Source organism: Bos javanicus, chromosome 12 (genome assembly GCF_032452875.1).
Source record: "Bos javanicus breed banteng chromosome 12, ARS-OSU_banteng_1.0, whole genome shotgun sequence".
NCBI classification, from domain to species: domain Eukaryota; kingdom Metazoa; phylum Chordata; class Mammalia; order Artiodactyla; family Bovidae; genus Bos; species Bos javanicus.
Window position 1 is genome coordinate 44,179,911 of NC_083879.1, and position 26,719 is coordinate 44,206,629.

A 26,719-nucleotide genomic window follows, 5' to 3' on the forward strand; every position below is an offset into this window, starting at 1 on the left:
ATTATGTCTGTATTTAGGTTGATACATCTCCAATTATGACCCTGAATACGCCACAGAGTAATAAAATGAACTATAACTTCAAAATAATCTTACCTAATCTTACCCAAGGTATAACATTAACATAAATGCCAGAAATAACAATCAACTCTCAAACTTTTAGATGTTACAGTTACTAGCTACATAATATAAAATAAACCTATGAACTATTTAAAGTAATAATAGATGAAATTTTTTAAAAAAACAAATAAGATGAGAACATCAACATTATCATATATATCTCCAAAAAATTCAAAGAGAAGTTCCAGAAATGCACCATGTTAAAATCATCAAGCTAAATTCACAACGGCCTCTGCTGCTAACTATGATGGTTTAGTTTGTGTCAGATGAACTATCTCTGCAAGAGTAACTATAAGGCAACAGTCTTCAAACAAAAATTTTAGCTGTTTAAAGACATTAGAGACTAAAAAAGATTGTTAACACTTAGGAGGACAAATTCAAAATAGAAAGGATGTGAACTGAATTGAGTCTAACATTCTTTGCCATTTCCCCCTCTCTGCTGCTGTTGCTTAGTTGCTTCAGTCATGTCTGACTCTGTGCAACCCTATGGACTGCTGCATGCCAGGCTCCTCTGTCCCTGGGATTCTCTAGTCAAGAGTAGTACTAGAGTTAGTTTCCATGCGCTTCCCCAGGGCATAAACAGTGGTCTCCTTCATTCCAGACAGATTATTTATCACTGAGCCACCTCTGAAGGACTGATTCACAAGCAGTGCTATTGAATCAAGAACCCTTGAATTACTGGCTGGGCCCGGCTTCTTGACAGCTTTGGGGGCTGTTGTTCTAGTTGTTTAGTTGCTAAGTTGTGTCCGACTTTTTGTGACTGCATGGACTATAGCCTACCAGGGTCCTCTGTCCATGGCATTTCCCAGGCAAGAATACTGGAGTGAGTTGCCATTTCCTTCTCCAAAAGATCTTCCCCACCCAGGGATTGAACCCCCATCTCCTGAATTGGCAGTTGAATTCTTTACCACTGAGCCACGAGCAGAGCCCTCATGGGCCTGGGGAGACACTAACTGTAGTCCAGCACATCCAAAGTAGTCAGGATTTAGACTCAGAGAAAAGAATGAAAAACCATCATTGCTTGTGTTCTGGGCCTTTGCTAATTTGTAAGATACATAAAAGAGAAGGCAATGGCACCCCACTCAAGCACTCTTGCCTGGAAAATGCCATGGACAGAGGAGCCTGGTAGGCTGAAGTCCATGGGGTCGCGAAGAGTTGGACATGACTGAGCGACTTCACTTTCACTTTTCACTTTCATGCACTGGAGTAGGAAATGGCAACCCACTTCAGTGTTCTTGCCTGGAGAATCCCAGGGACTGGGGAGCCTGGTGGGCTGCCTTCTATGGGGTCGCACAGAGTCGGACACAACTGAAGCGACTTAGCAGCAGCAGCAAGATACACAAAGAAAGACAGAAATTCAGGCAGAAAATGGAAGCTAAGATGCTAAAAATTAGATAGAACTGGTTCTTCTGAGGTGAAAATAAAATGGCACACAGGACTGGCCAAAGAATAATGACCTTTCTATAAATAGTGAAGGCAAATCAGGAGTAGGGCAGCACTCACAGATACTACATCTTAGTCTCAAATCACTCAAAGCTTGTTTGGAAGATGGTATTTTCATATTACCTAAGTGTCTGTCAAAAAGAAAATAAATTATTTCTGAAAGAATATAAGGCTTTCCATAATCTGCTTTTGTTCTCTTACATGGTATTCATCATTTGCTCAGAAATTGTTAGGTATGCTATGCTACCTACTAAATGTTTACAGCAAACTTGTAAGATATTTAAGTTATTCCTTATAAAATGCACAAAATGAGTAAAGCACCTCATAAGTTATTTCTATTGAATTTTATACCATATACTGTAGGCAATTAGATCAAGAAATTAAAATAAAAATATGTAATAATTGAAAAAATAGGAAACTAATGTCAGTCTTCATTATTACATTTGATGAATAAATACATGAAGAATTCAAAATACAAAAAGAAAAATTCAATCTCATTATTATTATTGGATGGCATCACTGACTCAGTGGACATGAGTTTGAGCAAGCTCAGGAGGTTGGTAGTGGACAGGGAAGCCTGGCATGCTGCAGTCCATGGAGTCTCAAAGAGTCAAACATGGCTGAATAACTGAACTGAAATATGCTCTAAATTAGGATTCCTGGTGGCTCAGACAGTAAAGAATCTGACTACAATGCTGGATCGATCCCCAGGTCAAGAAGATCCCCTGAAGAATTGAATGGCTACCCACTCCAGTATTCTTGCTAGAGAATTCCAGACAGAGTCCATGGCGTCGCAAAGAGTGGAACACGAATGAGTGACTAACATTTTCACTTTCACATACTCTAAATTATATTTTTAAAGATATATTTTTCAGTATATTCCAGTTATGGCAGCGAATCAATCATACTTTCTAAGACATACTGCTAACTTCATTTATGTCTTGATTCTTTTCTCTCGAATCATGTGATTCCCAATTTTTGAATGCTGTTTGTATTGGTGCAAAAGGCATTTGGAAGTGAAAGTGAAAGTCATTCAGTCCTGTCCAACTCTTTGTGACCCCCATGGACTGAGACCCTATGTCCATCACCAACTTCTGGAGCTTGCTCTGGAGCTTGCTCCTAAAATTCTCCAGGCCAGAATACTGGAGTGGGTAGCCTTTCCATTCTCCAGGGGATCTTCCCAACCCAGGGATGGAACCCAGGTTTCCTGCATTGCAGGTGGATTCTTTATCAGTTGAGCCACAAGGGAAGCCCAATACATAATGGTATTCATATAAATGCCATAATATGAATATCTTGTTGTCCTATGTTCACTTGTGTGTCACATCACTATTAAGTCATAGAATCCCTATAGTCTATGCCACCAAAGTTCCTAGATGGTTTGACCTTAGTCTATAATGCGATGAGGAAAGTCAGCGCAGTTTGCTACAGAGTTCTCTGATGTCCTCTTTGGCACTAATCAAACATGTTGGAATGCCTTGTATTTAGCCTCTTTACATTTAATCACTGTAGTTGCTACAGAAACACAATATAGCATTGAGAAAGGGTAAATTAAACTGAGATTTTAAGTTATACTCCTGGATTTAAATAGTCATCTGATTGCAAAGACTACTCCGCTTGGAATATCACTTGCTTTCATGATGTCTAGATTTCAAATCAGACTCTATCTTGCTAAGCCTTTCCCTGAAATGGACTGTGTCTTTGCTCCACTACCATGCTGGCTTTACTTCTCCCCTGGCTATATTTCGGCCAGAAAGGATTTCTCTCTGGTTTTGAAGATGTCATGCTTCTTTAGCTATAAGTCTTCACATCTGATGTATCTCTAGTCTGGAATTTGCTGCCACACCTACTGTACCATTCTAATAATGTGCTAAGCTAGTGTCTAATTATCCTTTAGATTTCAGCTAAGAACAACAACAATGAACACTTTCTCTGTACTTCTCCACTTTTCCTAGACTAGACTAGGTTAGCATCCAAGCATTATAGATATTGTACTCACAAACTCATTCTTCTCAAGCTCATTTTATTCACAAATATTTTGTTTACTGTTCACTTTCCCAGATTAACTTGGCAGCTCTGTGAGGTAGGGGTGCATGTGTGAATGCTCAGTTGCTTGTTGTGTCTGACTCTGTGAGACCCCATGGACTATAAACCCACCAGGTTCCTCTAGTCAAGGGATTCTCCAGGCAAGAATACTGGACCGGGTTGCCATTTCCTCCTCCAAGGGACCTTCCCAACCCAAGGATGGAAACTGCCTTTCTTGTGTCTCCTGCATTGGTAGGTGGGTTCTTTACCAGTAACGCCAGATGAGAAGCCCCTGAGATAGGAGTAATAATTCATAATGTTCAACATGGTGCACAAGTTCTTAACACAGAGCCTGGAACAAAATAGATGTGCAGGAAAATGCATCATTGTAGGATCCATGTACTTCCATGTGAATATAAGAAGAAAGGAAGGGAAAGGAGATAAAAATGCTCTGAAGTTTTGCAATGTCTACAGAAAATCTACAGGGGTCATACTCATAGCTTATCAATGCTATGGAATATCACCTGAATCCCAGTAATTATGGAACTGAAGAGGAACTCAACAAAATGTTTATATAGCTTCATAAGGCACAATATAAATATGTAAAAAAATTCCAAAAAACACGCTAAGTATTCTATATCATTATATTCTAACATATTGTGTCATTATCATTGTATTGCTTTATTTTTCAAATTAGTCATGCAAAATAAATTCTAATTTTTGCTACGTTTTTTCTTTTGATTTCTCTGCCTCTTTTTACATTTTAATTTCCTTTTCCTCATTATCTTTCAAGAAAAGAAATAACAATTTTAAGATAAAATCCTAATGGTCATTTAGAGATAACACAATTTAATAAGGTGTAGAAAACACTTTTTAAGTAGTAAAGGCATGATGCAAATACAACGATTACCTTGAAAATGTCCTAGTTATTTAAATCTCTTGAAACATTGGCTTCTCTAATTTTCTGCTACAGCAGGAAAACTAGGTTCTCTGAGGTTTGGTATTAAATGTTGGGTTTTTATCTAAGTTTGGGATATATTTAACATCCAATTCCTAGAGGGTTGTGGGTATGGTAAGAATTCCTAAAGGTTCCACCAATTTTTTTTTTTTTTCCTGTTTTATCTCTGACTTAATCAGGAATGTTTTTTTAAACCTTTTGTTTTGTCACACTCTTTTAATCCTTTGGACCAGTGATCCCCAACCTTTTTGGCATCAGGGACTGGTTTGTGGACCAGGATTGGGGGGATGGTATCGGGATGATGGGAAACAGCTTAACTCAGTGCACTCCCTGTATTCATACTACTTTATGCTATGGCAATTGTATTTAAAGTCACTAAATTTTTAAATTTAAATTAGCCATGTCTTTTGGCTAATTAATAGGATAATGATTTTTATATTAATGTTAATTTTTATATTGATAATTGTTTACTGTTTAATCTTAGCCACAGGCTTGCCTGATTTAATCACTGTTCTTTCTGTTTTTATTTTTAAATGATATGTGCAGAGGTACAAATGGAATTGATCTTATATGGGCATTCTTTCTGTAGAATGCAGTGTTCTTTAAAAGCAAATATCATAAATTTGAACTTAAATTTTTATATACGTGTACAAAATCACTGCCCATTTATCAAATCTGAGACTTACTATAAAGTGTACCTGCTTTTGTTTTAAGAAATGGAAAAAATATTTCATGTGGAAAAAAAAAAAGAAAATTAAACTTAAAAATGATACCTGCCAAGTCAGTACCCTCATTGATAATTGTCTATTTTTTTCGGCTTCTGTGCATGTGTCTGTGGTGTCACCAGTCATGTCTGACTTTTTGCAACGCTATGAATGGTAGCCCACCAAGCTCCTCTGGCCCAGGATTCTTCAGGCAGAATATTGGAGTGAGTTACCGTGCCCTCCTTCAGGGGATCTTCCTAACCCAGAAATGGAAACCAATTCTCTTATGTCTCCTGCGTTGGCAGGCAGGTTCTTAACCACCGTGCTACCTGGGAAGCCCTCTGTTCTGTAAGAGGTTCTAAATTCTTCAAAAGCAGAGACTCTCTATTACATAAATGTTACTCTCAGCAAGCATAGGGCTGACACATTGCATTTAGAAATAGAAATACATTTTACTTTACTTAGACTAGAATATAAATATACTTACTTAGAATAGAAATACATTTTTCAAGATATCCAACAAATCATTTGGTCTGTGTTTTGTAAGTAAGTGCTTTCAATTTTTTTAAAATTTTATATGAAATCTTGTACATAATGCAAAGAGATAAAAGATTTAAAGATGAAAAAGAAAAAGAAGCAGTAACTACAGATTGAAAAAAAAGGAAAAATGAGGCATCAAAATATTTTCCTAAATCTAAAATTTTAATGAATAAAGCTAAGTTTCTGTGAAGTTTGTTGTTATTACACAAATTACAATAGTAAATTCATGTTATGGTATGATACCAGGTGACTATTATTAAAGATCTGGCACTAAATACCTTTATTGTTATCCATTCCTCCCACAGCATACAGAGTTCCGACTGTAGATTTTCTAGGTTTAGTTCTTGGACTTTGCATTAAAGTTCTTCTTTCTGGCAACAGATGGTACTTCATTGCTTCTAGAATCAGCTTTTGACATTCCAGATCATTCTTAAATAATGCATGGTTTTCTAGGTCTGCCAATATCTGTGAATAATACACATATATGTTAATAATGGTTTTTATAGTATGAGCATATCTAATTAGAAAATTAGAAGCTTAGTAGATTTGATATTGCCCTTCTACTGACAGGGATGAAAAATATAATAAGAATTGATTACATTGAGAAATAAATATGAGTTAAATGCATGGCTAAGAAAAACAGAAAAGATATTATTTTTGATTCCATATTATTTATTATTATTTTGCCATTCAGAGTACAAAGAAACTTCTAAATATCAATTTTCAGTTTCATTTCCTTTTTATAAAATCTGTTCATAAATCAAATATAGTTGCCTTTTTGGCCATAAACATTTCCGGTAAAGTAGATTAAAAAGAAAATTCTTCAACAAATTAAGCCCTAACAAACCTATCATAAATAGTCACATACTTTAATGTATTCCAAGCTACTTTAAAGCTTTTAAAGTTTTAAAAGATATAATAATTTAATATGTTCAAGCATAGTTTTAATCCCTTTCAAATTAAAACAATTCAATAAAAATAGAAAATTATACTCATAACACCTTTTTAATTATGCAAACCATTGAAAAACTTTACTTCAGGCAAAGTAATAGTTTCCAATAGTGAAACTAAAATAAATAAATAAAAATTACCAAAAATCCAGCACCTGAGGGAGACCAGAATTTTATATTATTCCTCTTTTTTTTTTAACTATGAAATGTTATCATCTCCACAAATTCTTTTTCTGTACATTTTTTTGAATATATCCAAAATATCTTTTACTTTCTTCTTTCTCTGCCCTTCTTTGCATTTTCTTTTTCCTTGACTCTTTCAGTATCGTATTCTCTTTTTTTGTTCATGAAACCTATTTTATTTCAAGAGAGTTAAATATGTTGCATGGATTTAGAAAATTTATAAGTAGAAACATTAACATTGACTCACTGACCTTTTCTTCTCATTGGTAAGACACTGTACCACACTGGTACATAAATGTTTACTGAGTGAATAAGTTAATAAATGATGACAACATATAATTTAGAAATTGATTTGAACCATAATCAAATAAATTTATTTAACTACTGCAATAAATAAATTACTGTTTGAAGTATAAGAGAGAACACAAAAACATATCAGTTACTTGATTATTCTCCAATTTAAAAAAAGATGCTATGAAGTTAAAAAAAAAGTATTAGAGTTACTAGGTGCTTTGGAAGATGTTTAATTAGAGTCTTGCTTGTACTTTTTGTCTTATATACTAAAACTTTGTTGCCTTCCTACATGTTTCTTAAGGGACTACTATTTTATTTATAAAATATTAATAAATAGAAACATTAATGAAATAGATTTGGGGATATAGAGGGGCAATTCTTTCTCTGGGACAATAGCAGAGCCCAACAGAAAGAAAAAAGATTTTTCTTTCCTGGCAAGGAGTCAATCCATGAAAAACCAGGAACAAACTCATTTGTTTGCTTAAGGGAATTGTTATAATTTTTAGAATTCAATAAGATGATATATACATTGATGATAAAGTTGAAGGTAAAAGCACTGACCTTATCATGTACTTGAATAACTAAATATGTATCTATTTCTAAATACACATGCAAAGTATATAAGATTTATTTCAAAATTTTTATAAATTAAAAAAAAATTATAAAAGAAAATGAAAGGAATTCTGTAAAAATGGAGTTTCAGAGGACAGTCAACTCTGAGTGCCTAGGTTTAAAATACTTTCAAGTAATAATTTCAAATGGGAAATGAATTTCTTAATGTTGATAGATATATCCATAAAAACATATTATATACTATTTATTTCGAAGTATGTCCTAGAACTTGAAAAAGAATACCTATATATTTATAATTGATTCGCTTTGCTGTGCACCTGAAACAAACAACATTGTTAGTTGATTATACTCCAATATAAAACACACACACACTCACACACACACACACACACACTCACACACACACACACACACACAAACAAAACCCCCAAATGTCAATTAAAAATAAAAAGAAAAGGAACTCCTTATAGCTAGAACTTAGATCTCAGACTCTCTAGATCTCACTGCATGTGTGGTTACCCACTGGTTTTGAGTAAGGCTTGTCTTAAATTTCAAATTTTTATTTACAGACTGACTTCTCCAGATCTCTTCAATGCCCAAAGTCCTCACCTATCTGCACATATCACAAATGGTTCGAAATAGAGATGAAGCCAACAGATTTAAAAGCTTTACACAGAGGGCCTGGCAAAAAGATCAGCTGTTAGAAAGAGAGTAAAGTTGGTTTTGGTTTAATGCACCTCTGCTTCATTCTCTCTCCAACTTTCCAGGCCACATGTTCTAGGGCTCCTGAGTAAGAAGGGCTGACACTTCCCTGGACACCCTTCATCCCATCATGAGGCTGGCAAGTTTGCTCTGGCACTAATTACATCCACCAACATCTCCCTGTTTTCTCGGTTCCACCTCCAAGTGTAAACTGTCTAATCTGATGAATTAAAATGTTCTAAATGATATAAAAGTGAGAAAGCCTTTCTCAGGAAGCACATGGTTTATTTAACTCTGGCCTTTTGAAGAAAATATCCCTGTTTTTCTTGTTTCTTTAAATAAGTATCAGCTCATAGCAAGTCCAAAAGGGAAAGAAAAACAACAACAACAAACAAACATGACCTGAAAGATATACAAAATAAACTTAAAATTTGTACTTTATTTCTAAAAAATGACCAAGATATTCTGTATTTAAATGATATTTTCCATTTTATTAACAAATCATTCTGTAAAATTTCTTAACTTTGGTATACTCAACCAGTTGACAACATTCTTTATTTTGAAAGAAGTTAAATTCTTCTTAATCACTGTACTGTTTTCAAACTGTTTCAAACTGTAACTTGTAAATATTTCTTGCATATGGGTACTATATCACTTGGGTCTCTATTTCATATTCCATGACAACAGTTTTTAGGATTATTCCATTCCAAACTCAGGTCCAAATTGAGAGTAATAGGTAGTTAATCTGTTTCCTAAACTTGAGCTATTTTTAGATTTTCTGAAATGATCAAAGACTAACACAAATTTTGGTCCTCCCTATGCAATAGAAGTTACTTTTTTGTATTTTTAAATTTTTGAGAAACTTAAACTACTCTGACATTTCTTTTGCTCTGTCCCATTTAGAAAAATATATCAATGTTTCAATAATTGTCTACTACTTTGAAACACACTCATGTTTATATACCAGAATTTGTACAGTAATTATCTATAAATCAGAGTTTATTCTTAGGATATTATATACAAATACTATTTCCAGTCAAAGATAGCATAATATAATTTAGTTTACAAAAAAATATCCTTGGAACTTTATCAATATCTTTACTGTTAGTATGTTCTTACACTTAAGGTAACCAATAGCTATGCCCTTATAAATTAATTGTGTATAAATCTCAAGAAAAAAAAGAAAATCCCACTATGTACAAAATAATGTTTTAGAATATGGTATTATGTAGAAGATATGCCAGAAATAAAAACATCCTGACTTAATATGAAGGATAGGATAGGGTATATTAATAATTAACATTGTGTGAAATACTAAGAGGTTGTTCCATCCAAAGATCCTCATCAGCTAGGCAGCTACTTTGCAAATATGATCTATCTCTCTATAATCTTTGTCATTTTCCTTTGTGAGTAAATAATAACCAGTAAGGCACCCCACTCCAGTACTCTTGCCTGGAAAATCCCATGGATGGAAGAGCCTGGAGGGCTGCAGTCCATGGGGTCGCTGAGGGTCAGACACGACTGAGCGACTTCACTTTCACTTTTCACTTTCATGCATTGGAGAAGGAAATGGCAACCCACTCCAGTGTTCTTGCCTGGAGAATCCCAGGGACGGGGAAGCCTGTTGGGCTGCCGTCTATGGGGTCGCACAGAGTTGGACACGACTGAAGTGACTTAGCATAGCATAATAACCAGTAAGTTGTAACGTAACCCTATAGCTGCAGAAGATAACTGGATTAATAAACATCCAGGCAAACCTCATGCATGATACTCAGAATTGATTAATATTAAAAACTAGAATAATGTATTCATTAAAGCTAGAGTACTCAATAGTAACTCAGAAAGTTCCAGTTACCAGAAATGCTATAAACTTTTAATTAGAATAAAGATGCTCACTACAATTCTTATATTAAAACATTATTGCTTTATTTTTCTCTGCTCAAAGTTTCACTTACTTTATCACAGACTTTAATTATGAAAAAACAAAAAAGAAATGGTTATTAAAACAATATTTCTTTCAAATGACCATTACATTTGTTATTAAAATACAATTTATTAAGATTTAAGAAATTGAATCTCATATTTAGCAATATAAAAATATGTAATATATTTTAATCTGCATTCTTATACATAGATACTAACTCAAACTGCATTTTCCAAAATTATTTATATGAATTTATTTCAAATGCTTTCCATAAATTAGAAATTATGATTCTGAAAATATTACTCCATTAAAATGAAATGTATTATTCAAGTATCTAGATTTGCACTGTTTTTCCAACCTCTAAAGAAGAAAATATTTTTAAAAAATTGTCTTATTTCTGTATAGCTTATAACTTAATGTTTCAAAGAAAATACCCTCTTGGCTAGAATCTTTGTCATGATTCTCTGCAATAACTTGCAAGTATGAGTGCTCCCTTAAATTGTAACTTTGTAACATTTCATCATGGTGATGGCTTAGTTGTTAAGTCCTAGCTGACTCTTGAAACCCATGGACTGTAGCCTGCCAGGCTCCTCTGTCCATGGGATTCTACAGCGAAAAATACTGGAGTGGGTTGTCGATGCCTTCTCCAGGGGATCTTCCCAACCCAGAAATTAAACCTGGGTTTCCTGAAATGCAGGCAGGTTCTTCTGAGCTATGAGGGAAGACCCAACATTTCATCATAAGCAAACAAAATCAAATGCACAAATTATTTGTGCTGTACCACCTACTTTTATTACACAGAGAGCATACAACTTTAATTTTTCAGTAAATCATAAAATATCTACATTACAGAAATATGCATTATATCTAGACTTCTTAAAATATAAAATAAAAATATTAGAGAAATATAAATTATAGCAACACTTTTCTAAAATGTTAGTGGCTGGAAGTAAATACAACTATATTAAAAGGTGTTCTTTAAGTAAGAGTAACATTGTATTGAAAAGCACAGTAACCAACAGAATCTGTAGAAAACATTGCAAATACACCTTTCTGTACCTTATACCTGACTAAAGATCCATTGGAAAATGGAATGCAATGTTGAATACACAAAGAAAGATAAATTTGCACTTATTGTGGACCAAAGAATGTATTAAGTCTTCTAAGACTATATCCTTGGGCTGTCAAAGTTATGAATTTTCTTACATTCATGAGTGACAAAATTTTATATATCTCATATTATTTCACAGTACTTGAAACTCACTTTGCCATTAGGTGTTGTGCTAAAATAATCAACTCACAAAATTTGAAACTATGAAACAAAGTTAATTCCTATTAGAAGTGACAGTCCCTACAGAACAAATGACAGCTTCATACATGGTCTTTCAAGTTTTCTGCTTGACAAAATAAATAAGTGATAAAATATTATCATATTCCCTAAACTACAGGAAAATTATTTTTACTTCAATGTCTTGTAAATAGGGGATTCAAATAAAATACTTTTTTTTAAAATTTTTATGTGGTTTATTTATCTAAGATATTCTACAAGGAAACAATGATATAGCAGTCACACTGAGAGTGACCTTGAGCCTTGAGCCTCTTTAACAGTGAGTGGAAAGTGCTGGTCAAAGGAGAGACTTTATTTATCACAGAACTTTGTGACATCACAATAAATAAACAGGATTCATAGGAGAGCTCATAGATAGGGCTGTCCCACCTCCCAAGGGAAACCATAAGTTGTTTCATGCCTAGAGAAGTTTTCTATATATTTCCAACCTATTTGATAGATTTTCAAAAAGAGAGAGAGAGGAAAATGGACAACCAGGCTCAAACATTGTTTCACTGATTTTTGCAGTCCTTCATTAATTACTTCAGTATCTGCCTGTGACTGAAACAGCCTAAGCTTGTGCAAGAAAATGAGATCAACCGTGGCCAGAACATCTGCCTGCAGCCTAAAAAAAAACTCATCTATATAAGCAGCCAGACCCACATGTTTCACCTAAAATCCCATTAACATTAGATGAAAAGAATTTTAACAATAGAATCATGAAATTTTAAGAAAATGAAATATCTTCTAGTTCTTTCCACTGACACACCAATGATTCTGAATAAAATGTGAGGATGTTATTTTTATTTTTAATTAAGTGAGGAAAGTAGACAGAGCTTTTTATGTTCTCTTTCAGTGCTATCATGTCACAATGAAAACACAAATTACCAACATGCTAAAACTTACATCTGATATATCCAAATGATACATTTGAATGATTCCTGCTCAAGTATTTGGAAGAAACCATTTACAAAATGAGAAGCAATTTCATTAATTCTATTCTGAACACAGAAATATTTGATTGCTTTAAGATGAAAAGTAATTGGCTAAGCTGACAGTACAAATAGACAAGAATAATGACATAATCAAAAGAAGCAGAGCTCATAAAAATTAACTCAAATGATAGTTCCTATTAGTGATAAGTTAAAATAGATTTCATGCATTCATAATTTATTATTAACTTGCATTTATTTAACATGGATTTGCATTTCTAAGGTGGTTTGCAAGGTCAGCATTTCTAAGGCTCAAAGAAGCAATCCTGTGTCCTGCATGCACTATGCTTTCATCCTGAAAATTTTTATTGCATCCTATGTAGGCTTCAGACCTTGGAGTCATTCATACATTCATTTAGTAAGTAGTTCGCACCTATTATGTAGCGCATGTTTTGTGCCAGGTGCTATAATCCAGATCCTGGATACCTGCAGCTTCTCTTATCACTAATCTATTCTACTCAAGCCTACCCTTCTCCCCACCCCTTAGAACATCGTCATTAATTTACTCATATCTAGGTTATTTTCAAAACCTGCTTTAATTTCTTATTGTTTGGAAGACATTATTCAATAGCCTCAGACTAGCAAGCCATAAATTTTACAATATAACTACATTCTAGCTATTCAGCCACTTTCTCTAATAACTTAGTGCACATTATTCTATATTTCATAATTTAGTTCTTCTGATCTCTTCCTCTCATCTGAATATATTATGGCTTTAGAAAGCAGTGATATAATGCCTTTACCTCTGATGCTTTCATTAAAATATTACTCAGTCTTCAGAATCTAGCTTAAGTCCTATTACTTCCACAAGGATTTACCTAATTACTCAGGCCACAGTTGACACAATTTGTTTTTAATTGGTCATATTAGACTTTAATCAATTTCCATCTGTGTAGTTGATTAAAGGCTTCATAGTCATACTGATTCATAAACTTATAGAAAATCAAGAAAAATGTGTGGCATCTCTTCTCAGGTATGATTAACAGGTTAAAAGCTCCTACGAACTCTTCAATAACTATTTAAGTGATTGATAATTTACTATAATTAAGAGTATCTATTAATTAATTTAAAAAAATATCTTCAGTACTGAAACTTGAAAATATACAGCACAAAGGCAAAAATATATTCACTATCACATCTCAAATTACTTGCATGTTAATCCTCTTCATAAATACTTACTGTCTTTCAGAAATATCTTTGCTTATCAACCAACCTAACATATATTTCTAAATAACTTATTCCAGATCCATGCTTATTTCCAGTCATAAAAATGAAAGTCACTCAGTCGTGTCTGACTCTTTCGACCCCATGGAATTCTCCAGGCCAGAATACTGGAGTGGGTAGCTGTTCCCTTCTCCAGGGAATCTTCCCAACCCAGGTCTCCCTCATTGCAGGTGGATTCTTTACCAGCTGAACCATGAGGGATGCCCAAGAATGCTACAGTGGGTAGCCTATCCCTTCTCAACCAGATCTTGTCCACCCAGGAACTGAACTGCATTGCAGGCAGATTCTTTTCCAACTTAGCTGCCAGGGAAGCCCTCTTTCCAATCATGGTTAATAGTAGAATTCTATTACACAAATAATTTGGGATCTTGGACGTTATGGTAAGGTCATTTTGACTCAATTAAGAAGCATAACTTGAATGTTCCATTGATAATTCAAATCATACATTTATATCTGAACTTGCTCTTTCTTATTATCATTTTCACACCTGTATTTGGCTTATGTCTTCTACTTTTCATTGGTGGTACAAGGTATGTATTTTTGTATCTATACTTAAGTTTTAAGCCACTTCTATTTAATCTGATTCCAACTAATTTGGAAACTATGGTATCAATTAATAAATACTCCTAAAATTTTTCTTCCTGTCTGTGATAGTAGATCCACTGGTAATTCTATTTAGCAAAGTTTCTTATTTTCTCAGTCAACTCCACATCCACAGCATCATCAGATAATGCACATTATTGTAATATTGCCTAAAACCCTTCTATTTAACTATTTTATTTCCTTCCCAAAAGTCATTTTACTGGTTGACAGTCTTATTAGTTCTTTTCTGAATTTCTGAGAATGATTCATAATTTCAATTGTTGTATATGGTACAAGCAATTATATACAGAATTCATGATACTCTCACATACTGTCCTAAAATATATATACTCAAAATGTATTGTCTTGCTATCTTGTTTTAATTTCATACAACTGAAAGTATTTCCTAATGTAATTCAAGTACCTAGTTCAAGCTTATCATACCTTGACCAACCTTCTACCTTGACAAGTTACTAAAATCATCTGATTCCAAACAATTCTATGTTAAGTAGAATGCTCCTGAAAAAAATAATTGTGATCTTCAGTGTTATCCTGGAAGTCTGTAAACTTTCTAATAAGAAATTTCTCTGACTGAAGAGGTAACACAGACTAACCATAGCCAAAAAGTGCAGTCCACTAAGTGTAAGGGTTATTCTCAAATAGCCTTCCTTGACAGGGCTATTGCAGCAGGTTGGCCTACACATTACCATAAGCAACTGAAGAGACTGCATTCATTTATTGTCTGGAAAACTGGATCCCCCAATTTCAATAATAACAGGAGCCTAGTATTACATTTTTGTTTTGTGCTAGCCCTAACTCAATTTTCTTTAAATAAGAACCTTTCTTACTTTCTCTCACACTAATTATAAGATAGCAGTCAGTATTTTACTTTCCTCATTTCACTAAGAGAAGACGGAGAAAGAATTTTAATCACAGCATATTTGCAGATTCCCAGCTTTCTTTAGATTTGCTCTGATCAAAGTCTAACATACCTCTTTTGATCATCATCAGTGAAATAAGTCCCTGTGAAAACATCAAGGTGGATGCATCTTGCAAGTCAATAAGGGATTTAAATAATTCTCCCAAGTACAGCTAATTCCACTGTGTATACACTCTGTCTGTAGAGTTTCTAAAGTTTAGGTATGAAATGAGTGGTTCAAACATTCTGACTGAACAAACTTCAGGGATAGGGAAGATAGATGCTTATTAATCTTACTACTAAAGGTATTAAAATAACTGAACTGTGTCAAATACTATGCCAGACATTTGGTATATAAAGTAATATATCACTCCCTAACAATTTATAATAGAATTTGTATTATAATGATGAAGGCGAAAGAGGAGAGTGAAAAAGTTGGCTTAAAGCTCAACATTCAGAAAACGAAGATCATGGCATCTGGTCCCATCACTTCATGGGAAATAGATGGGGAAACAGTGGAAACAGTGTCAGACTTTATTTTTGGGGGCTCCAAAATCACTGCAGATGGTCACTGCAGCCATGAAATTAAGAGACGCTTACTCCTTGGAAGAAAAGTTATGACCAACCTAGATAGCATATTGAAAAGCAGAGACATTACTTTGCCAACAAAGGTCCATCTAATCAAGGCTATGGTTTTCCCAGTGGTCATATATGGACGTGAGAGTTGGACTGTGAAGAAAGATGAGTGCTGAAGAATTGATGCTTTTGAACTGTGGTGTTGGAGAAGAATCCAGAGAGTCCCTTGGACCGCAAGGAGATCCAACCAGTCCATTCGGAAGATCAGTCCTGAGATTTCTTTGGAAGGAATGATGCTAAAGCTGAAACTCCAATACTTTGGCCATCTCATGCGAAGAGTTGACTCATTGGAAAAGACTCTGATGCTGGGAGGGATTGGGGGCAGGAGGAGAAGGGGACGACAGAGGATGGGATGGCTAGATGGCATCACTGACTCGATGGATGTGAGTCTGGGTGAACCCCACGAGTTGGTGATGGACAGGGAGGCTTGGTGTGCTGAGATTCATGGGGTCGCAAAGAATTGGACATGACTGAGTGACTGAACTGAACCGAACTGAACCTATACTATAATTTATAATATATTACATAATATAATCAGAGAAGGCAATGGCACCCCACTCCAGTACTCTTTCCTGGAAAATCTCATGGGCAGAGGAGCCTGGTAGGCTGCAATCCATGAGGTTGCTAAGAGTTGGACACGACTGAGCAACTTCACTTTCACTTTTCACTTTCATGCATTGGAGAAGGAAATGGCAACCCACTCCAGTGTTCTTGCCTGGAGAATCCCAGGGACAGAGGAGCCTGGTAGGAGGCCGTCTATGGGGTCGCACAGAGTCGGACACTACTGAAGCGACTTAGCAGCAGCATATAATATAATGGAGCATATGGTAATTATTTTCCAGTATTTACAGTTAAGCAAGTGTATTAAGCTGAAATTTTTTATCTAACAGTCTAATTTTCAGTTGGTTGGAAAATCCCATGGACAGAGGAGCCTGGAAGGCTGCAGTCCATGGGGTCGCTGAGGGTTGGACACGACTGAGCGACTTCACTTTCACTTTTCACTTTCATGCATTGAAGAAGGAAATGGCACCCCACTCCAGTACTCTTGCCTGGAAAATCCCATGGTCGGAGAAGCCTGGTAGGCTGCAATCCATGGGGTCACGAAGAGTTGAACACGACTGAGCGACTTCACTGACTTTTTCAAAACAGTAATCATTAGACTATTTACTCTTCTGCTTTTTACAGATAATCCTCTGGGACTTGAATGACAGTGGCATGTCATTACAAAAAGTTACATTAATCATTTTAATGTGTAGATACATGCTGGAAGAGAATTGTTTAAAGTGATATTCACCAGGTTTAGCAATTCCACTTCTGGGCATTTTTCCAAATGAAGTGAAAACACTAACTTGAAAAAATATCAGCACCCATATTTTCATTGCAGCATTATCTACAATAGCCAAGAAATGGGAGAAACATAAGCATCATTGATAGATGAATGGATGAGAAAAAGGTGAGATATATTGCTGTTGTCCTTTAGTCACTAAATCATGTCTGACTCTTTTGCAATTACGTGGACTGTAGCCCGCTTCCTCTGTCTATGGGATTTCTCAAGCAAGAATATTGGAGCCAGTAGCCATTTTCTCCTCCAGGGGATCTTTCTGACTCAGGGATTGAACCTGTGTCTGTGTCTCTTGCGTTGGCAGGCAGATTCATTACCCCTTAGCCACCTAGGAAAACCCACATATATATATCACCTTTTGCTCATCCTCTGAATTCTGCCAAGAGACTGCACCAGTCATAGAAAACACCCTTTTCAACAACACAAGAGGCAACGTTACACATGGACATCACCAAATGGTCAATACAGAAATCAAATTGATTACAGTATTTGTAGCCAAAGATGGAGAAGCTGTATACAGTCAACAAAAGCAAGACCTGGTGCTGACTGTGACTCAGATCATCAGCTTTTCACAGCAAATAATACAGGCCCAAATTAACAAAAGTGGGGAAAACCATTATGCCAGCCAGTTATGACTTAAATCCCCTATGAATATGCAATAGATGTGAGGAGTAGATTCAAGGAATTAGACCTAGTAAACAATGGACCTGAAGAACTATGGACATAAGTCCGTAACTTTGTACAGCAGGCAGTGAACAAGTCCATCTCAAAGGAAAAGAAAAGGAAGAAGGCAAAGTGGTTATCTGAAGAGGCTTTACAAATAGATGAAGAAAGAAGAGAAGCAAAAAGCAAGGGAGAAAGGGAAAGTTTCAGTTCAGTTCAGTTCAGTCACTCAGTCATGTCCGACTCTTTGTGACTCCATGGACTGCAGTACGTACGCCAGGCTACCCTGTCCATCATGAACTCCCAGAGTGTACTCAAACTCAACTAAATGCAGAGTTCCAGAAAATATTGATAACATGCCTTAGGCAGGTTGATAGGGAGTTTCCATGGGCCTAGTCACATAGTCACGCATGTTTTGGAACTGATGGTTGTTTGGAATTTATGGCCAATTACCCACAACAGAAGCAAGACTGGGAAACTGGTTAATTGATAATAAAGGTGCCATAGGAACAGGCTCCTTGATATTGTTAGGAAGACCAAACTTCCTCACAAGATCTAAGGGAAACAAACTGACCTAATGTTAACTGTGCAATCCTATACAATAGTTATTTTTAGTAACAGGTCAAAAAGTATATAATAAGATGTCTTAAAGGCTGAAGATAGGACTCTCCCTACCCTCTTCTGGTTACTTCTTAACTCTAAATAAAACTGTTACTCTGCTGCAAAGACATTAGCAACTGTGTTCCTTTGGTCCTGGAGTGAATTCTTTGCTTCAGAGACTATGAACCCATAGCCACACCAAACATTGCCGAACAACAGCAAGAAGAGACAAGAAGACCTTCTTCAATGAACAGTGCAAAGAAACAGAGGAAAATAACATAAAGGGAAAGACTAAAGATCTCTTCAGGAAAATTGAAAATATCAAGGGAACATTCCTCCCAAAGATGAGCACAACAAAGGACAGAAATGGTAGACCTAGTAGAAGCAGAAGAGATCAAGAAGAGATGGAAAGAATACATAGAAGAACTATACAAAAAGATCCAAATGAACCTGATAACCACTATGGTGTGGTCAGCCATCCAGACCCAGACATTCTGGAGTGTGAAGTCAAGTGTGACAGCAGGAAGCACTGCTGTCAATAGAGCTAGTGGATGTGATGGAATTCCAGTAGAGCTATTTAAAATCCTAAGAGATGATACTACCAAAGTGCTGCACTCAATATGTCAACAAATCCGGAAAACCCAGCAGTGGACACAGGACTGGAAAAGGTCAATCCTAATCCCAGTGACCAAGAAGGGGAGTACTAAAGAATGCTCAAACCAGTGGACAATTGCACTCATCTCCCATGCTAGTAAGCTCATGCTCAAAATCTTGCATGCTAGGCTGCAACATGACATGAACCAAGAAATCCCAGATGCCCAAGCTGGGTTTAGAAAAGGCAAAGGAACCAGAAATCAAATTGCCAACATTCACTGGATCATAGAGAAAGCAAGGGAATTCTGTAAAAGCATCTACCACTGTTTCATTGATACACTAAAGCCTTTGTCTGTGTGGATCATAACAAACTGTGGAAACTCTTAAAGAGATGGGAATACCAGACCACATAACCTGTCTCCTGAGAAACTTGTATGTGGGTAAAGAAGCAACAGTTACATCTCTGTATGGGAGAACTGATTGGTGCATGATTGAGAAAGGAGTACAAGGCTATTTGTTGTCACCCTGTTTATTTAACTTATACACTGAGCACATCATGAGAAATACCAGGCAGGATGAGTTAAAATCTGGAATCAAAATTGGTGGGAGAAATAACAACCTCAGATATGTGGATAATACCAATCTTACAGCAGAGAGTGAAGAGGAACTAAAGAATCTCTTGATGAAGGTGAAGGAGGAGAGCGAAAAAGCTGGTTTAAAACTAATATTAAAAAAAAAAAAAAACTTAAATCATGACATCTGGCTCCATCATTTTGTATCAAATAGAAGGGAAAAAAGTGGAAGTAGTAACAGATTTTCTCTTATTGGACTCTAAAATCACTGCAGATGGTAACTGCCACCATGAAATCAGAAGACAGTTGCTTCGGGCAGGAACCCTAGACAGTGTGTTGAAAAGCAAATAGATCACTTTGCTGACTAAAGGTCCGTATAGTGAAGGCTATGGTCTTTCCAGTGGTCACATATGGATGTGAGAGTTGGACCATAAAGAAGGCTGAACACCAAAGAATTGATACCTTTGAACTGTGGTGCCAGAGAAGACTTGAGAGTCCCTTGGACAAAGAGATCAAACTAGTTAATCTTAAAGGAAATCAACCCTGAATACTCATTGGAAGGACTGATGCTGAGTCTGAAACTTCAATATTTTGGTCACCTGATGGGAATAGTTGACTCGTTAGAAAAGACCCTGATGCTGGGAAGGATTGAAGGCAGAAGGTGAAGAGGGCATCAGAGGATGAGATGGCTGTATGGCATCACCAATGCAATAGACACGAACTTGGACAAACTCCAGGAGATGGTGAGGGACAGGGAGGCCTTGTGTACTGCAGTCCATGGGGCTGTGAAGAATCATATATGACTGAGTGACTGAGCAACAACAAATGTATATGCTTACATACATACAGCCTTAAAAAAGAAGAAAACTCTGCTATTTATGACAAATGGATGGACCTTGAGAGCATTAGGTTTAGAGAAATAAGTCAGATGGAGAAAAAAGAGATGTACTATATGATCCCAATTATATATAAGTCTAAATAACACACAAACAAACAAGAAATGAATGCATAGGTCCAAGTTACTTATGGTGGTTTCCAAGGCACAGGGGAAGGTGGAGACATGGATGAAGGTGATCAAAAGGTACAAGCTTCCAGTTATGAAATAAATAAGTCCTTGTAGCAGTAAGAGGAGAAGGAAATGGCAACCCACTCCAGTACTCTTGCCTGGAAAATCCCATGGACCGAGGAGCCTGGTAGGCTGCAGTCTATGGGGTTGCTAAGAGTCGAACACGACTGAGAGTCTTCACTTTCACTTTTCACTTTCATGCATTGGAGAAGGAAATGGCAACCCACTCCAGTGTTATTTCCTGGAGAATCCCAGGGACGAGGGAGCCTGGTGGGCTACCATCTATGGGGTCACACAGAGTCAGACACGACTGAAGCAACTTAGTAGCAGCAGCAGTAAGGATATAATTAAAACTTACAATTAGTAAAAGAATGTAATGTAAAGCATGGTGACTATAGTTAATAATGCTCTATCATATATTTGAAAGTTTAAAATCCATCAGGACCCAGACCACAGTGGGTGAAAAGAAGCATCTCTATCATTGTAGAGAAATGTAATCATCCTCCTTCAACAGGCACCATCAATGGAAGGAAGAAGATTGGTGTGAGACCCCGTGAGAGGGAAGACACTGCCCCCAACAAGAACTTTAAACTTCCAATTTACTGAATAGTCACCTGAAAGTTGTAGTTATGAACCATATCATCTTTTAGCCTTTCTAAATACTAAGTATAAATTATTCTGCCATCAGGAGGAACAGAAGCTTAAAAACAAGATGACATCAGTTATAAAAATTAAATGACTTCTCTCTTTGTAGAAATGTGAGTTAAAATGATTGCTTCTGACATCCAGGAGAGGCCATTTAATTAACTGATGCAATAAACACTCATCATGCTCATACTGTTTTAGAGACTCTGTCTTAGGAACATAATCATAAATAGAATTATTTTCTGAACTGAAAGATATCATAATTTACAAAGAAAAAGAAATGTAGCACTAACAATATAACTAAACTCTTTAAAACTCTTTAGTAAAAGGTTACTAACAGATATAGAAACAAAATACTCTAGGAAACAGGAAGATGCAATGAGTCAGTAGCTATGTGGTAAAGAAATATTTACGATGGTAGGTCTTCCTTAACTGAATCCATAAGGATAGATACCTCATTGCCAGGCATGAAAAAGAATGAAAGATGTTTCACTAAGAAAACTCATAGACCACAGGAGTGAAAGAAAAGCATGTATAACATCTTGTGTACTGAGATGTTATTCTTTATAAAACACACCTCCTCCACCTCTCCCCCATCTCTTTTCTCTCATCTTTATTTCTATTTCACTCATCTACCCATTCATCCATCCACTCACCTTAATCCTTATATCTGAAGTTATATAAACATATAACCCGAACATACCATTGCATTCTCTCATTCTACCTTTCAAATCCACAGGACAATACTTTTAATTTGAGCTTAAAAATAGATCCTGAATATATTCACTACTACCATCCTGGGACAGTCTCTCACCATCATCACCTGGAGTATTTTAATACCTCCTAACTAGTAAATCTGCTTCCAGGTTTCCACCTTAGTGTTGATTATTTCTCATTTGCTTTCCCATTATTCATTTTGCATTATTATGCCCTTTTCAGTTCCTTAAATTACTGAACCTTCTGAAAATATATCTCCTTGCTCCTTTTGGACTTGCTCTGGTTTGGGTCCAACCAATGGGATTTACAAGCAGAAAGGTGGAAGCAAAGATGAGAACATGTCTTCTCTACTTCCTGTGTGGTGTGGCTATCTCTTTATGAGGAAAGTTAAAGTAGGGGAGCCTTTCTGCCATAGCCCCAGTCACTCTGGACTTTGTAATAAGGTTTCTTCCATCATCCCTATAATTCAAGGCCTCTGAGCCCTCAATATTCCTTGGTCATTTCTTCAAAACTGGCCACATCTTTGTAAGTAGTGCCTTTATTAATACCTTATCATAAGAATCATCATCAATGAATTTTAACTCATGCTGGAATATTGACTATTTCTCTAATATATATTTATTTTTCAGACATTAACTAGAGCAATCCTTTAAAGATCTAATTACTCTCTACTTTTGAATCCATTGGAAAGTTTCCATAATAAAAATTAAGAAAAAAATATAATGCATGTGTGTTCTTCACTTAAAATCCTACAGTATCTTTCTTATTAATTAAATTAAAATTTAAAGTATGTATGATTCACTTCAAGACCTATATTATCACTTTCTGGTCACTGCTGACCTCATCTTCTGTGCCCCTGGTACCTTGTCCAAAGAACTCTAGTTATCTTGCCTCTTTGTTGTTGTTGTTCAGTCTCTGACTTTCTGGGACCTCATGGACTGTACCACACCAAGCTCTTCCATTCTGTGCTATCTCATGGAGTTTGCTCAAATTCATGTCCATTGAGTCTGTGATGTCATCCAACCATCTCATCCTCTGTCATTCCCTTCTCCTCCCACCTTCAGTCTTTCCCAGCATCAGGGTCTTTTCAGATGAGTCAGTTCTTTGCATCAGGTGGCCAAAGTATTGGAGTTTCAGCTTCAGCACCAGTCCTTCCAGTGAATATTCAGGACTGATTTCCTTTAGGATGGACTGGTTGGATCTCCTTGCTGTCCAACGGACTCTCAAGAGTCTTTTTCAGCACCACAATTTGGAAGTATCAATTCTTCAGTGTTCACCCTTCCTTATGGTCCAACTCTCACATTCAGACATAAATATTGCAAATATCAGGAGAAATATCAACAACCTCAAATATGCAGATGATACCAGTCTAATGGCAGAAAGCAAAGAGTTACTAAAGTGCCTCTTGATGAAGGTGATATAGAAGAGCAAAAAAACTACTTAAAAAAGTCAACATTAAAAAATTTAAGATCATGGCATCTGGTCCCATCATTCATAAAAATAGATGGGGAAGAAGTAGAAAACAGTAACAGATTTTCTTTTCTTGAGCTCCAAAATCACTGCAGACCATGACTGCAGCCATGAAATTAAAAGATTCTTGCTTCTTAGAAGAAAAGCTATGACAAATTTAGACAGTGTATTAAAAAGCAGAGACATCACTTTACTGGCAAAAGTCCATATAGTAAAAGCTATTGTTTTTCCAGTAGTCATATACAGATGTGAGAGTTGGACATAAAGAAGGCTGAGTACTAAAAGATAGATGCTTTTGAATTGTGGTGTGGGAGAAGACTCCCTAAGAGTCCTTTGAACAACAAGGAGATCAAGCCAGTCAATCCTAAAGGAAATCAACCCTGAATATTCATTGGTAGGACTAATGCTGAAGTTTAAGCTCCAGTACTTTGGCCACCTGATGCAAAGGTCTGAATCATTGGAAAAGACATCAATGCTGGGAAAGACTGAGGTCAGGAGGAGAAGGGGAAAGCAGGGGATCAGATGGTTGGATGGCATCACTGACCAAATGGAAACAAGTTTGAGGAAACTCCAGAAGAGAGTGAATGACAGGGAAGCCTGGCATGCTGCAGTTCATGGGATCATGAAGAGTCAGGTACGCAAATGAAAGACAAAAGGAACTGGAACAACTATAGCTTTGACCATAAGGATACTTGGCAAACTGATGTCTCTGCTTTCAATGTACTGCCAAGATTTGTCAAATTTCTTTCCAAGAAGCATGAGTCTTTAATTTAAATTTATTTATTTTAATTGGAGGATAATTGTTAGAAAGAGGGTAACTATAACCCTGTATGCAAGAAGCATGAGTCTTTTAATTTCAAGGCTGCAGTCCATGTCTGCAGTGATTTTGGAGACCAGAAAATGAAATCTGTCACTGCTTCCACTTTTTCTCCATCTATTTGACATGAAGTATATGCCAGCAAATTTGGAAAATTCAGCAGTGGCCACAGGACTGGAAAAGGTCAGTTTTCATTCCAATCCCAAAGAAAGACAATGCCAAAGAATGCTCAAACTACTGCACAATTGCACTCATCTCACACGCTAGTAAAGTAATGCTCAAAATTCTCCAAGCCAGGCTTCAGCAATATGTGAACCATGAACTTCCAGGTCTTCAATCTGGTTTTAGAAAAGGCAGAGGAACCAGAGACCAAATTGCCAACATCCACTGGATCATCAAAAAAGCACGAGAGTTCCAGAAAAACATCTATTTCTGTTTTATCGACTATGCCAAGGTCTTTGACTGTGTGGATCACAACAAACTGTGGAAAATTCTGAAAGAGATGGGAATACCAGATCACCTGACCTGCCTCTTGAGAAACCTATATGCAGGTCAGGAAGCAACAATTAGAATTGGACATGGAACAACAGACTGGTTCCAAATTGGAAAAGGAGTACGTCAAGGCTGTATATTGTCACCCTGCTTATTTAACTTATATGCAGAGTACATCATGAGAAACGCTGGGCTGGATGAAGCACAAGCTGGAATCAAGATTGCTGGGAGAAATATCAATAACCTCAGATATGCAGATGACACCACCCTTATGGCAGAAAGTGAAGAGGAACTCAAAAGCCTCCTGATGAAAGTGAAAGAGGAGAGTCAAAAAGTTGGCTTAAAGCTCAACATTCAGAAAACGAAGATGATGGCATCTGGTCCCATCACTTCATGGGAAATAGATGGGGAAACAGTAGAAACAGTGTCAGACTTTATTTTGGGGGGCTCCAAAATCACTGCACATGGTGATTGCAGCCATGAAATTAAAAGATGCTTGCTCCTTGGAAGGAAAGTTATGACCAACCTAGATAGCATATTCAAAAGCAGAGATATTACTTTGCCAACAAAGGTCCGTCTAGCCAAGGCTATGGTTTTTCCAGTGGTCATGTATGGATGTGAGAGTTGGACTGTGAAGAAGGCTGAGCACTGAAGAATTGATGCTTTTGAACTGTGGTGTTGGAGAAGACTCTTGAGAGTCCCTTGGACTGCAAGGAGATCCAACCAATCCATTCTAAAGATCAGTCCTGGGTGTTCATTGGAAAGACTGCTGCTGAAGCTGAAACTCCAATATTTTGGCCAACTCATGTGAAGAGTGGACTCATTGGAAAAGACCCTGATGTTGGGAAGGATTGAGGGCGGGAGGAGAAGGGGACAACAAAGCATGAGATTGCTGGATGGCATCACCGACTCGATGGACATGAGTTTAAGTAAACTCCGGGAGTTGGTGATGGACAGGGAGGCCTGGCGTGCTGAGATTCATGGGGTTGCAAAGCGTCAGACACAACTGAGTGACTGAACTGAACTGGACTGAATGGAACAGGATGCCATGATATTTGTTTTTTGAATGTAGAGTTTTAAGCCAGCTTTTTCACTCTCCTCTTTCACCTTGATGAAAGGGCTCTTTAGGTCCTCTTCACTTTCACTTTCTGTAATTGATTGGTATCATCTATATATCTGCTGCTACTGCTAAGTCGCTTCAGTCGTGTCCGACTCTGTGTGATCCCATAGACAGCAGCTGTTGATATTTCTCCTGGCAATCTTGATTCCAGCTTGAGATGCATTCAGCCTGGCATTTCACATGATATACTGTGCATTTAAGTTAAATAAGCCAGATGACAATATACAGCCTTGATTCACTCCTTTCTCAATTTTGAACTAGTCAGTTGTTCCATGTCCAATTCTAACTGTTGCTTCTTATCCTACATACAGGTTTCTCAGGAGACAGGTGCTTTCCTCTGTAATAATTTTTCATAGATTGTTTGATGCACACAGTCAAAGGCTTGAGAGTAGTCAGTGAAGTAGATGTCTTTGTTTTCCTGAAATTCTCTTGCTTTCCCCATGATCCAATGAATCTTAATTTGATCTCTGGTTACTCTGCCTTTTCTAAACCCAGCCAGTACTTCTGAAATCTCTCAGTTTGCATACT

At 36.5% G+C, this 26,719-nt stretch overlaps 1 protein-coding gene across 1 annotated transcript in view; it reads right to left on the minus strand.

Annotated features, from left to right (window-relative positions):
* Positions 1–26,719, minus strand: part of KLHL1 (kelch like family member 1) — a 540,073-nt gene that overhangs the window by 150,810 nt on the left and 362,544 nt on the right. The window contains exon 6 of the mRNA XM_061435054.1: positions 6,066–6,252. Within this exon, the coding sequence (XP_061291038.1) occupies positions 6,066–6,252 (187 nt within the window). The remainder of the gene's footprint in view (positions 1–6,065; positions 6,253–26,719) is intronic.